The sequence below is a fragment of the Haliaeetus leucocephalus genome, unplaced genomic scaffold, assembly GCF_000737465.1.
Source record: "Haliaeetus leucocephalus isolate CR32 unplaced genomic scaffold, Haliaeetus_leucocephalus-4.0 Scaffold751, whole genome shotgun sequence".
In the NCBI taxonomy this organism is placed as follows: Eukaryota; Metazoa; Chordata; class Aves; order Accipitriformes; family Accipitridae; genus Haliaeetus; species Haliaeetus leucocephalus.
In genome coordinates this window covers 7684701-7699441 of record NW_010973187.1, presented here as the reverse complement: position 1 = coordinate 7699441, position 14741 = coordinate 7684701, and the positions used below count along the sequence as shown (strand labels likewise).

Sequence of the window (14741 nt, the reverse complement as noted above, 5' to 3'; positions counted from 1 at the left end):
CCCATTTGAGTAAATTAATTAACTAGTTGAATACTACAGAAAGTCACATTTTCTTTGAAATGTTAGGACTCGTCTTCCTGTAACCAGTTACCAATTAAAGCGATATTTTACTTATTATTACTTCCTCATTAACCAAATTTGTTTTCCTTTCACCCTGTGTTATTTCTGTGCATAACTACTGATTTGACCTGCTACGGGCTTGTAGCCTGATAGTATTACAGGGAGTGTGTAATAATAAAAAACCACACTATATTAACAGATGTTATATAAAGAATACCTTTCATTAAAAAGATAACAGCTAATACAAAGACTGTATCCTTTTTTAACCTTAAGAAGCTCACAATAATCATAGTTTATGTCAATGAAACAGAGGGGTTATAAATGTCTGCACTGATGTTTCATTTACTCTATAGAAATCTTAATTCTGGAAAAAAGCACTTTTTTTCTGCATTATTTTGTAGTGAGTATTGTGGGTGTTTTCACATGCAGTTTCGTCTTCCAAGTAGGCAAGATAAGTGGGAATCGAGATGCTTTTCCTGTTCCTGTCCCTTTGAGCCTAATCCTGATCTCAGTGATACGAGCTGGAAAATTGCACAGTATGACCTGAGGGAAAATTGCTTATGTCCATGTTTCAAAAGCGCTCACTGTTTTTGGATGCCTCGACTATTTACACTTGAAAGTTTTGCTTCTCTGTGAAAATTTGTTTTATGCGATTTTGCAGTCAGGCAATTTGCTTTCGCTCCTCAATATTGCATGTAATGCATATTCTTAATGTGTTGCCGCTTTCTGAAACTAAGTCATTTTGTCTTTTTCAGTTATAGGTCAGAAGTAAAAGCCAGACAGGATGTGAAACCTGATATCCGGCAGCCTCCATTTACAGACTACAGGCAGTCCTCAACGGACTACCGACAGCCTCCACTGGACTACAGGCACCCTCCGGTGATGGATTACCAGCAGCCACCACCTCTGGACTACAGGCAGCCGCCATTGATAGATTACAGGCAGCACTCGCCTGACACCAGGCAGTACCCTCTGTCAGAGTACAGGCAGCCCCAGGTACAAAGGGAAATACTTAGAGCACTCCTAACCAGAAAGCGTTAGGGTCTGTAGGGAGAGACCATGTAAATTGGTAAAAAAGATGACATTATAGAAGAAAAAGGCACCTGTATTGGTTTTACTCTAAGTTACTATTTCTCTGTAGAGCTAATTACTTCAAGACCATTAATATTAATGAACTATGTGATCTGTCAAATAACACTACATTTATAATTATGTGACTATAATGTTAAATAGATGCTATTTTTAAGGTACTGGAGAGTTAAAATAAAAGTTCTAAAATAAGCTGCCTTTGCATCAGCAGAGGAATTTTTTTATTCCTAGGAGCATAACACAGTCATTGAACAGTGGATGTACTTAGGTCAGACTGCATTTCTACAGCATTGTTGAAAATGAAGATTTTATCTAATCTGAATAAATAAAATAAATTCATAAATAAATGTGAATGCTGACTGATAAAATTACATTTCTGTTGGTAATAGTCTCGATGAGGAGAAACTAGCTTGTGCAACTAGTCTCTTTGACATCAGGCATGATCTTACAAAGTCAAAGAAATAAACCTTAGATGAAGAGTTATGTTACCTTGGACAAGACTCTGCTGATGACAAATATTTACTGATAGCTATGAAGGTTTGAGGATTTAGCCCAAAGTTCAGACTTGCAAAAAAATCCTCCATTCTCCTTACATAAAGGCATAAAAAAACAGAGGTCTGAAAAATATTTAATAAGAGAATGTAAACTTCTGAACACTATCTGCTGGAACCATATATAGATGGTTTCTATGTCCGTATTTTCAAAACCAGACACATAGTATCAATGAAAATATCCAAATTCTTAAATGGGATCCAGAGAACCCTCTGAAAATTTTACACATTTCAGTATCTAAATTCTGAATCCCTATCCTCATGCGGATACCCTATAAGATGCTTCTTAGCCTCTGGAGAGATGCTTAGACTACCTTTCTCACCATCTCCTGTTTAATTCTCTAACCACTGGTCTACACAACCCAGCCTTGCTCTTGTTTTTCTCCTGCTCCCATGGTGCTTGCACTCTTGGCTGCCAATGGATCAGAAGCAACAGAGCAAGTTCTCACCCAGACCCCTCTATGGGGCTGGTAGTTAGGGTCCACCAAGGAAAAACTGGAAAGATGAATCTCAGTCTCTGCAGGACACAGAAAGGGTGAAACTCAAATCTACTTTGCACCTCCTCCTCAAGGCACATGTTTTAACAGAAGAGATGAGAGTTGCTGTACTTTGTGACTCCATGCAGTCCAGCCTGCTGATCATGTTAAGTTCTGATGGGAATTTAGGAGGCATCTCTTCTACTAATTTTTAGTTATGATGATGCTTATACAGGAACTGCCTGCTACCTCACTTGCCAAATCAGCACTTCTGCAGAGACATAAACACTTACACTCAGGTGCCGTGAAAGTATTGAGGGACAACATGGAAACCATCTAGAGAGCTTTTGGCACCAGGCAACTGCTGGAAGATACCCTTTCAGGGGGGTTTAAACTGAGGCATTTACATTTTGCTAAAGTCTTTTCTCAGAAATGGCCTAAGTCTGTCAGTGCGGAAGCATACTTTGAAGGTCCCTTTGCTCGTATCAATTGCATAGATGCACTTTTGAAGAGATGTTTTTTAACGTTTTCTTGAATGTATACCCTGACATTCATATGGTTAATTGTCTTTCATTTTGTATTTGTCTATACAGGACTTTGATTATTTCACTGTTGATTTGGAGAAAGGAGCCAAAGGTTTTGGGTTTAGTATTCGAGGAGGAAGGGAGTACAAAATGGATTTGTATGTGTTGAGGTTAGCAGAAGATGGACCAGCAATAAGAAATGGAAGGATGAGGGTAAGTAAAATGCATTGTAACAATTCTTTTCAACATTTACAGATATTTTTGCTGATGGGGTCAAAGAGAAAGCATTTCTTCCATCTCTGATCAGGTTTTGAAGAACCAATGCCATATACCTCTTATAATACAAACTTGTTCTGTAGGAGTTCAAGAAATTAGTTGAAACATATAGTAAGTCTGTGTAGTTTCTTTGCAGAATAAATGTATTACTTCTTGTTGATGATAGCTTTTACTGTGTTGTACGTTTTTCTCCTTATGCTTTCACTCATGTCTAAGCAACTTAAAAATCTCTGACAAAAAGTTTCATGTTTCTTTGACAATAATATCAGCATAATTAACAGTTATGTCTCTAATCACAGGATCAAAGTGATAGCTATGTGACACTTATTGGATAACTATGAAACCTAAGACCTGGTCTGTGTTATTTTACTAATTTAATAAGTTGCCTTCATAGTGTTTGTTAAGTTTGTTTATTGATATTATTCAATCTTGTTTGCAGGGATCAGTTTTCACTGTTTGTCTGCATAGGTCTTAGTGCATTTGAGGCCTGTACTAGTAGAAATCATAATAACACTGCATCCAGATACTAAATCTAAAAGCATTCACTTAATAAATTCCATGATAAAAAAAAACATGTTCTGTGTAGGAAAAACAACCTAATCAAAAAGAGATGGTTTTAACCTGTCCAGTTGTGCTACAGAGGAGGTATAAACTCATCAAAGGTTGCTGATACCTTGCAGAATAGTGAGTACACAAAAAGGAGAAGGAGAAAACATAGATGAAAGAGACTACCAAGATTCAACATTTAAAAAATTGTTTATGTATCTAATTAGTGCAGCCTTGTTGAGCCAATATTTAACTACAAAGATGGGCAATGGAAATTGTGTTCTGTAGAGTAGTAATAGCAGATTTTTCAAATGTCATGGTTGTTACACAGATTCTATTTCACGATCCTAACAATCTCATCAAGTTTGACTTCATACTGAAAGAGCATTGTCATTGGTCTAAATATAGAATCAGAGACTTTCAGTATATAACTCAGGAGTTTTAGTATGCTTCAAATCACTCTTAACTTGCCCATTTTGTAGAATTATAGAATTCAGTTAGACACCAGCCATACCGTGGCACTGGGAGCTTGCATAAGGGAGCAATGGCATAAGCAATCCCTGTGACAAGGAAGCTGGGGGGCAAGCAGGCAGGCAACTGGTGACTGAGAAATACTGCCACAATATTTTTTGTGTGAAATAAGGGTGAATTCATGCTGCAGCTAGAACTTTAACTTAAGAATATCTTCTCTGGTGAGTGTTTTCATTCTTTCCTTTACTGTAGCACTATCATAGTCAGTTGCCTTTAATGAAAAGTCGTAAGGAAGGTATACATTAGCAGCCATGTGATTAAAGATGGGGGAAAAGCTGTGCTTTTGATAAGCTCTGGAATCACATATTTGGAAACATATGACTAAGACTACAGAACAACAGAAGAACAATGCCTTTGGAGAGGGTTCATTTCAAGTAATAACCTGTATTAGGCAGAAAACTAACCTATTAAATTCGGTGCATCATTTGAACAAACTAGTACCACAGAATAAAGTTAGACTAACCACTCTGTGAATAGCGTAAATATAAAAAGCATGTAACACAAATACACAGCTTTTTTTCAGTTTCGTTAGGAAAAGTCCTGTATCTTATAATGAAAAATGTTAATATATTTTCTAAAATAACTTATTTTAGAGCTTTTTTGTTGATGTGGCCACAACACACAGCCAAGTGTTATTCTGGCCAGATAGTTGTAACTGGGTTTTTTTCTCCCTTTTAAAGGTGTCGCTCTTTAGAATCAGTATTACACTCCAGCCTTGTCGCCAAGTCTTGTGTTGTATTCTCCTGTTTAACAGCCATTTTAACCTGACAATCACAAATGGGTTAGGAACTTGCAAGACTTTTATCTCCAGTGACCTGTAACTGATGGACACCAGAAGCTCAAGAAACAGCTTCTTCAAAACAAAAATAGAAAAACAAAACAAAAAACAGTAATTGCTGAAAGGAATAGAGTATATAGGAAGATGAGCAAAGGAAGCAGAGTTCTTTCCCCATATCTCCTTTCCTAAGTTTAGATTGGCTGTTAATAATGCAGGTTCATTCCCATTTCTTGGGTGGGACCACCAGCCTGCTTGCTGCAGTTCTGTATCTCTCTGTTTCACAGATGCATCTCTATAGCAAAATATGCAAAAATCTGTTCAGTGCTTCTTGCTTCACATACCATCATCTTTAAAGATCAGATTCTCTGATCCTAGGCTTTCAGCACTGGGGGTAGTAAACCATGCTCATGTGGTAGGATCTTATCAGGAGCATTTTTCCAGCTAATAGTTCTTCTCGTGATCTACTTATCTCCATTATTGTTTTGCTTCCTGTTTCCTCCACCTTTCGAACAGCCTTCTTTGATTTAACTGAAGCCTTACAGAAAAACATGAAGTAGATAACACAAGGTGCAGGTCATGCTTATAGAAAGAAAAAATGCATATAACTCCACCATTATTCCCATTCACCAAGCCAAGAAAAGAAAAATTAAACCAGAAAGCCGTTGAAAAAAGTAGATCATACAATGAAACGTTACCTGTAAAGCATTTAGATATAATAAGTAAATGTATTCCACAAATAACATTTTGTTGTCAGTTTAGTTATAGCCAGCAAAAGCCCCGATAAAGGCACATTCATATTGATACAAATCTCCCTACTTTACAGAAATAAATAGAAGAATACAAAGTACTTTAAAGGAATAGAGCTACATCTATACTAATGGGTTTACAAATTTGTATAATTGAAGTAATGCAATCTCTAACTGAAGACAGCTCTAGATAGGCAAGTCAAAGTCTGCATGTTGTACTCTCTTAGTGGGCACTGCAAAACCATAGTGATGGGATGAGCCCAACAGCTATATTCCACTTGGACACATGTTAAAAAATCTGAAAGTCTATCAGCACACATTCAAAAGATTCTGAGGTCTAAATACATGTAAAATGTTATGCATTACAGATGCAGAGTATAAATTTAAAGAAGAAAAGCTAAGATTACAGGAAATCATATGTAAATAAAGAAATTGTATGGAACTGTCTCTTGTAAAAGAAAATAGAGTAGACCCATTACTGAGGAAGGTAAGTATGAAAGGAATAAAATATACCAATAATAGGAGCAAAGAGAAATTGAACAAAAAGGCAATGATGAAACAACATGAAGAAAGTGACACCAAGATTGGGTCATCCTTATGACACTTTCAGTTTGATCATCAGGCTTTTATGAACTCCGGTGAAGCTTGGGAGCAGATGAGAGAACAGACTCATAGAGTAAGCACTAGAAATTACAGTCTTCCACTGGCCCTGCCAGAACTGTCTGGATATGAAAAGACTGATGGAAAGAGGAAAAAGGTTTGATGACATTTGTTATCACATCACCATTTCCAATCAGAAATCCTGGTCTTCCTTCCCACTGGGAATGGCATACTAGGCACTTACTTTGTGTTTTTATTCAAAACAAATCCACTGAGCAACACTCCATTTTAGGATTAAGAGATCTAAAATAGTCTTTAATTGCCCTTCATGACTGATGGAGCTTTCTACTTTGATTTTCTGTGGAATTGTTCTGGGAACCAGAAAGGTTGAAGACTGTTGAGTTGATGTGGTACAGAGTTCATCAGTCTCACCAGCATACTGCTCTTCTCCTCAAGGATCCCTTTCTGCCAGCCTATATAGACACTGTGTCATGTCTTAAGGTTTGACAAATTATTCCCTTAAAAACAGTTTTAAAACTTTCACAGGCTTATTACACCGTTCTTAGTTGTAGCACTTTTACATGCACTGAGACTTTTATTTGGGCTCATAGACTTTGCTTCTGCAGAAAGCCCAAGCATACATCCTAGTTTAACTTGGATTTATCTGTCACTAGACATGGGAAGGAAATGTCCATCAAAGGACCCAGAAGTCTGCAGGAAGAAGTGTTTCTTCATATGCATCCTCTGCCTGCATAGTTGGTAAACTATTCTCAGCCAGTGTTGGAGACCCACAGCCATAATTGTGTAACTTCATATAAAACCATATGTCAGGTAATATACCACAATTAACTTTGGCAGGATTTCACTGCAATTCATAGATAAGTTATACAGAGATTCCTTGCAGAAGACCTCTGTAGGGAGGAACCTCATCACTACACTGGAAGTAAATACAGATCCCTCTTAATTCTGACAGCTGAGCAGAGAGCAAGCTACAATGGTGAATTCTGAAAAGCCTACCACAACAAAGGTTTACAGAACTTGAAACATGTGACTCAAAATACTTCCAATAAACTACGTGAATTTTCACAAAGAGCAAGGTATCTTACAAATTAGGAGTAATGAAGAAAAGTTTCATTGGATCTAAGGAGAAGATTACAAAAGAAAATATGACTATCCAAAAATTTAAATGGTAGATAGACTCACTGAGAGCTCCAAGTTGTAAAAATTTGTCTCCACCCTCCTTCGGGATGAGGGAGTACCAGAAATATAAGACTCTGCCCACACCATGGCAAAAAAGGACTGAATAGGACCATGTCTGTGCTCTGTAAGACAAGGATGTATTAAAAGAACCATGAGAAAAGTTTGGAGACTTATTAGTGCCTTTGATATCTTATCCTGAAGTGGCAGAGGTCTGAGCACATCAAGACTCCATTTCTCAAGCAATCCTAACATCAGGGAAAAAAATTTGCAACTGGTTCATGATGGCAATATTGAAGAATAAAGCTGCAAGGCGTAGTCTCAGACTAGGGCAAGAATATGGTGCACACACTATCATCAGAGACAGTAGTATTGAGTTGAATCAGTCACCAGAGATGAGGGACGTAACACAGCCAATGTGAAGCACAGTCCCCACAGCCTTTGAAGATTCAAACACTACTGGCAACAATTTTACATGTCTATTTAGATAAGGCTCACGATAACTCATCTTTTATTCCTGTCTCACATTGAGGACAATGATCGGCAGAGCTCTGCCTGCAGATCTCTGTCACTTCCTGTCTTAGAGATAGGGAACTGCTGACTGCTCTCACAGGAGTTGTTAAGGATGGTCGTAGTGTTTGCTAGACGTGTGAGATATGATCAACAGATCTTTTATTGCCTTGAATTATATCTCCTCCAGCCAGCATGTTTACTGAAACCAGCGTCAAACAAAGAGCCTGTGGCTAAGAGCTGCAAAGGTACAGTGTCTTGCACAAATGGGTTTAGTCAATGCGAAATTCATGAAGAATGAGGGCGAAATGTGCTTTTTTATACACAATGTGCGTCTGTGTCATTTTGTCACTTTGTGAGTTACATCCTTTTTTTCACATCTTCCACGAAAGTCATACTTCTCATCTCTGACATTTCTAGTTTCATTGTCTTGTCAACTCATTTTTCTCAGTCCACATACCCAGTTAGCCCTACATCTAGCTTCCTCATATCTCCTAATGCTACATTATTTTTCTCATTCTTTTGTAGATTTTTCTTATATATTTGCAGAACAGACATCTGAAATACAGGCACTGCAGAATTTTATATCTTTCATGCTTTGCAGTCCTCCTTTGACTCTTCAATCCTTTTTCCTGTTTGTTGCTTTTCCTGCAGTCTGTGCCCCTCTCTTTGTTTCAGTTGTACACAGTTGGAGATAAAATAGGCACAAGGGACAGGAAGCTCTTACAGTGTCAGTTACGAGCTTCTGTGTTGTTGTTGCATAGGAACCCATGTGGCTTTGCTCGGTCTGTTCTACCTTGCCGAGTGAGCAGCACAGTGAGACTCACAACAGTAACCAACCTATGCTGTGGACAGGTTCACAGCATCCTGCAAGCTAGCAGAATTTGTGTATTTCATCCTTTCCTGTGATAACAGAGTTCACTCCAACCTTATTTGTGGTTATTCAGGAAACTTCATCCACCTACACCAACAATTATTCCCAGCAAAAAGGGAGAACTCAGTATTCAAGAGCCAAGAGTCAAAAAAGGCAGGCAGACAAGAGGGAGTCTGTCTCGTATTTGGAGGGAAACAGAACTGAAGTTTCAAATTGTGGAAGGCATAAGCATTACATTTGAAACTGCTGTCAAAACCCATGCATGAGCATTCAGCAGCTTTCAAAACTGACATTTCCTTCTTTGTAAGTGTCTTAAGTACAAGGTCAGGCAACTTCTTCTGGTTTTTACCTTCTGACAACATCACTTGTGCATTCCTGTTTGCAATAAGAGGGACAGAATGCCTATGAAACTCATAACCTGATATTAAAGCCCTCTCTTGAGCTATAGGAGACATAATTTTAAGTCCCCTTTGAAAAGCCTAGAGGCCAGGCTTCTAAACAGTAGAGTGTCATGTAATAGTTGGCTATTGCTAACTATGTCTCCCAGAAGAAATTAATTAGGTTCAAGACTAACTGTTCAGGCTTCTCAGAGGACTACACAGTATGTAGGCAGCTATCTATCTGGTGTCTCTAAACGCTGTATAACAGTGGAGTTTAACAAGGGAATATAAACCTATGTCCCAGAGAAGGACACTCCTGAACGTGTCAAGTCAGGCACCCAGAAATCACTTGAGCTATTCTGGGTTCAGTGGATAGATAGGCAGAGCAAAGTTTAGAGCAGCTGTAGTTAATTATGTGCCTACAGTGGTTGGAAAGACTTTTATACCACTCAAAGCAGAAGTCTTTCTCTTTTGTGTTCATCATGTTTTTTTTTTTCTTTTCAGCTTTCTTGATTGCTTGTTGTTGCACACATTTAGCTTGGTGTTCATCTAGTCACTTTATCACCATATCTGTTTTTAGCAGACCTTGATTTCTAGGTTTTTAAAAGATCAAAGTTATCTGTTTCCACCAATTAAGGAATCATTCCCTGTCTGAGGCTTAAATATAATATGGCTTCCACAGACACTTCTTTTAAGTCCATATCATCATGTATAAAGTATCATCATTCTTTTTAAAATATATTTTTAGTAGCTGTTGTCTTGTATCTCAAAGACAAAATGCAAGCAGAAATGGCTGGCCTGCCACATATGCTGTTTTGTGAGATTCCCATTCCACGGCCAAATTTTGTACCAGAAATCACATGCAGTTCCTGTAGCTTCACACACAGGTACCTTCTCCAAATCTTTGTGATTCCGCTCTCCATGTGTTACTGCTATACTTCTTCAGTCCCTCCAGAACAGAGTCTTTGCAGGGTTATCTCAGCTTTTTGTAGTCCTATTGCCAAAGGAAAGGGGTAAATATGAAAAAACACTGATCATCAACAGGACTGATTGTTTCCTGTCAGAGACCATCCAATAAAAGCTCAAAAGGAAGAATGAACAATTTCTTACTCTACAGTAAATGGAAATATTTAAGAGCATGTTGCCATGCAGAACCCACAGTTTGCACTGGCTCCTCACTGGTATAGAGCCTCTCCTAGATTTCTTGTTAATGCAGAATGGAGCGTCTGTTTGGGATGCTCCATCATTGATTAGCCCCACATTAAACGGTTATTTCCTACAGTCTGCAGCAGAATACACCTGAGGTTGCAGTCAGTAAGCACAGTAAGCACAGTAAGCAAGAAGTAGCTCAGCTGAGCTTGACAGTAGTTAGAGCAAAAAGTATTAAAAATAGCAAACAAGCAGTTGTCACACAGTAGAGATAGTAGATGACAGATACTGACATTTCTTTATCCAATCAAGAAAGCTGCAGCAAGGAAATGGGAAGAAGGCAAGAATGGCTTGATCAGTCATGACCTTTGTACAAACATTGAGGGCAATCGCTGTATCCAAAAATAAACTAAGGATTGACCAGTGTAATCCTTAATTTTTGCCATAGCAAACTTTGGACTCCTGTTTTGGATCAAAAAGAAAGCTGAAGACTTTGACATATACTGCTGAGTGACTCATGCGAATCTCCAGGTCTCAAAAGGCAGTGAAGTCCTATGTTCAGAATATTGGAGAAAAGTGGATATTGCTGTCAGAAAGCCTCTTGCAAGTTTACTCTAGTCACTGCAAACATAAAGGTGGAAGGAGCAGTGGTAGGTCCTTAAAAGCCAAAAAGGTCTTCTCCAGGTGGTGTGCTGGGAGCAGCAGGGAGCCAGCTGCTGAGCACTTGACATGAGTGCAGGCTTGAGAAGGCTGTCAGAAACCCCACTGAAAAGTCACTAATATTTAGATATAAAATATTGACATTATGCCCACACATAAGAGACAGAAGTGTACTCCAGGAACATACAGTGTTCCACCAGCCTCTCTTTGACTAAGGTCTTGTGCACGCATTTGAAAGACAAATGCCTACAGAGTGATTCATGTCAGTTAAGTGGCCAATCCTGTCTACATAAGTAGCACTTACTCTTAAAACCTGCAGCATACCTGGCTTACTTTATGCGGTAATATAAATCTTACCTTCATAGTAAGCGTTCAGTGAATGTCAACACTGTCATTACAATGGAGCACAAAGACAAAGATATCCTTAGTCCCATCCGTTTATTCTGTGATTTGTGATCCATCTGAACAGCACAGGAAGATGTTAGCTATGCTCTCCCACTGAATTGCATGTCCCTTCAGGGTAATCTCATTCACACGCCAATTCCCTACTACATACATCACCATCCAACCTCACTTGTAGTGAGTCTGCGTTTGATTGATCTGAACTCTGGGAATTCAACTGGGATACTTGAGCATATGAGCAGTATGCCAGCCTGTGGCAAGAGGAGCTCAATGCCAGGTTAGTGTAATTGGCAGAATTCAAGGAAGAATATATTGACATGCAGACATAAAGCTGATCAACATTCTTGTGCCTGCACAACAAAGAAATGCAAACTGAGGTCCTCAGGGATCCTGAATATATTTTGACAGTATAAAAGCTTAATAAATCAAGAGTGTATTAACTGTAGGTGAACTATTATTCAGCATTTCTCCAAAAAGCTGTGTGGTTTTTTTAGAATTTGTTTGCAGAAAGGTAAGGAGAAAATATATTCCTTTCACACATGTAGTTAACATCGTTCTTGCAAAAATGTACTCAAATTGACACATTCAAAGCATCCTTGTAACTCTATGCCTAATAGCACAACCCTTCAAGCCAGCTGTGAAAAAGAATGAGTTAATAATCTTGCTAAAAATGGTTCAGTATGAAATTTTCAGACTAAAATACTTAGTTGGCAGGCGGGCACTATATTTAAATCTGTATTTTTATGAAGGATTTATAAGATTTTCAGGTCTAAAAAATTAATTAGCCCTAGCTTAAAAAAATTAAGAATCAAGAGTGTTAGAAAAAAATTAATACACCAAATGATGCTGCTCTGATAATTGAAACATTTCGTCCAGCAACTGGAATGACACACGTAGCTTCTCTTCTGTTTTCCCAAACCACAACAAGTAGAAACTGGGAGAGATCACCTATGAAGGTAAAAGGATACAGATATTAGACCCATTCCTATGGCCCAACCAGCCCAGTATCCTCAATCCAACAAGAACAAGTAGAGGATGCTTAGGAAAAGAATATAGGACAAGTACAAAATGATTCTTCACTGGGTATAACAACATCCAAGCCCCTGGCAATCAGCAGTTTACAGATTTTTTTTTATGCTAGAATTTTCATATTTTGTATCTAGGACTATTTTTTAACCATTTAATTGAATTTGCTCATGCTTTTGACATTTTCTGATATACTATGTCAATGGATTCCAAACCTAAATGCTTGCATTGTTTGAAAAAAAGCTCCTTTATTTTGTTTGTAGCTACAACATAATAAACTTTTAATTGCTTCCTCATTCTCCATATTGTTCCTTATTCTGTTGGCCTACATCATATCCACCTTTTCCCACTGAAGCTTACCAGTCTATTTCATCTTGCCTCATCAGGGAGCTGTTCTTTACCCTTGATGAGCCTCACTAGCCTCCTCTGAACCATTTCTCAATCTATCACATTCATCTGGAGGTGGAAGCACCAGGACAATCTGCAGTTTTCAAGATACTGGTGCTCCTAAATGACATAATGATGGCTTCTCTTTTATTCTCTATTCTTTCCCTAGCAGTTAATATTCTGTTTGCTTTTTTGACTGGGCTGACATTTTCAGCAAGCTAACCACAAGGACGATGAGATCTGTCTCTTCAGGGGTAATGGTTAATTTAGAGTGATTGTGTATGTAATTTTCCACATGTGCTGTACTTAGCGCTTAGCACTTAACACCATTGAGTTCCACCTGCTGCTTTAACACACAGTATTGTGCTATCTTTTTACAGCTTTTAACTTTAAGTTTAGATTTGACCATTCTGCATGGTATTGTGTTGCCTGCAAATCTTATCACCCCAATCTTCAACCTCTTCACCATGTCATTTACAAATATGCTGAACAGAATAATCATTATGGTAAGGTCTTTTGATTGTGAAAATTGACCACTTATTCAAGGCATTTTTTTCCTAGAATTTAATCTCTTACCTAGAAGGCTCTGTTCTTTCTCATCCCACAGCAGAGCCTTTACTGAAGGCTTTACTATTAAAAGCTTTCTGAAAATGTCAGTATACTAACCAGATCACATTTATCTATATAGTCATTGAGAGCTCCAGTGACCTGCAATAGATCTGTGAGGAATGGCTTCCCTCTACAATAGCCACACTGACCCTTCCCCACTATATCATCGTTATCCATGTGCCAAGTAATCCTCACCATCCTTATTGCTTTCTTCCGTCTGCTCAATTGAACATAAGACTCGCTTGGTTACTTTCCAGGACCGTTCTTAAAGACTGGTGTCACACTTGCCACTTCTCATTCCTCTGCTCTTCAGCAATGTACTGATTTAGGCAGTAGATTACATCCTGGAGCTACTGGTTTAGCAGCTTCATATCCATATTCCTTTAGAGTTGAGGATGGAAGCCATCTACTTCTGGTGGTTTCTTACTATCCATTTCATCAGCTTGTTATAAAATCTTTGCCACTGACCCTACCATTGGAGTCAGTTCCTCAAACTCACCCCCGTGGTGAGCAGCCCCTCTGCAGGATTTTTGCTGCCCTCCTCTTTAGTGAACGTTGATGCAAAGAATTCATCTATTTTCTGCAGTCTTTTCTACCTGGCGCCCAAACTACCTTTTGAGATCTTGGTTCTCTGACATGTTCCACACCTCTGGTATGTTTGAAAGTATATTCTTAGCTCTTCTATTTTAGCATTTTTCCTCCTCAGAATGTTTCTGTGGTTTTATGTTTAACTTGTCAGAGTTTATGTTCTTTTCTGTTTTGCTCTTTGGATGCAACTTTGGATGAAGCAGTCTAGATGCCGAGGCTTCTACGTAGGATCTGTAAGATCGGTTTGCCAAATCTTGAATTTGCTTTGCTTTTGCCTAATGGGAACTGAATGAGACCATCAAGAAGATATGAGAAAATTTTCTTCTTCCTTTTTAACAGTGTCTACTAGTTCCCATCCGTGACTGTAGTGTTGGAAGTACATGCTATTAATATTACATTACAGTACACTGAGTCATCCTAGTTCTATTTTTAAAAAAGTAATGGTATATCAATTAACTCCAATAGGATAATGAATTTTCCTTTTATCTTTGACACATTTAATTCACATATACATGGATTATTTTGCAGCAATGCTGCAGAAGGCATCAAGTATACTGTAGTACCAGAAATCCACTTTGCCATCTTGTTAGCCACCCACCACTGCAAACTCCATTTCTCTCTCCTGCGCTCCCCATTTCCTGCAGACACTCGGTCATGCACATTTTCCACTTTCCAAGCTCTCTTTCTGTAATAGCACTTCTAATGTTTCTCCCCCTCTCAGGAAAAGGTGAAAAGCGAAAAGAAGAAAAAGCTAGAGCACCTGCTGAGGAGTGGTGCGAAAG

At 38.4% G+C, this 14741-nt stretch overlaps 1 protein-coding gene across 2 annotated transcripts in view; it reads left to right on the top strand.

Moving 5' to 3' along the window:
- MAGI2 (membrane associated guanylate kinase, WW and PDZ domain containing 2) overlaps positions 1-14741 on the top strand; it is a 770034-nt gene that overhangs the window by 725418 nt on the left and 29875 nt on the right. For both annotated transcript variants that reach the window (XM_010580933.1, XM_010580932.1), the window contains 2 exons: positions 816-1056; positions 2770-2913. In XM_010580933.1, the coding sequence (XP_010579235.1) occupies positions 816-1056; positions 2770-2913 (385 nt within the window). The remainder of the gene's footprint in view (positions 1-815; positions 1057-2769; positions 2914-14741) is intronic.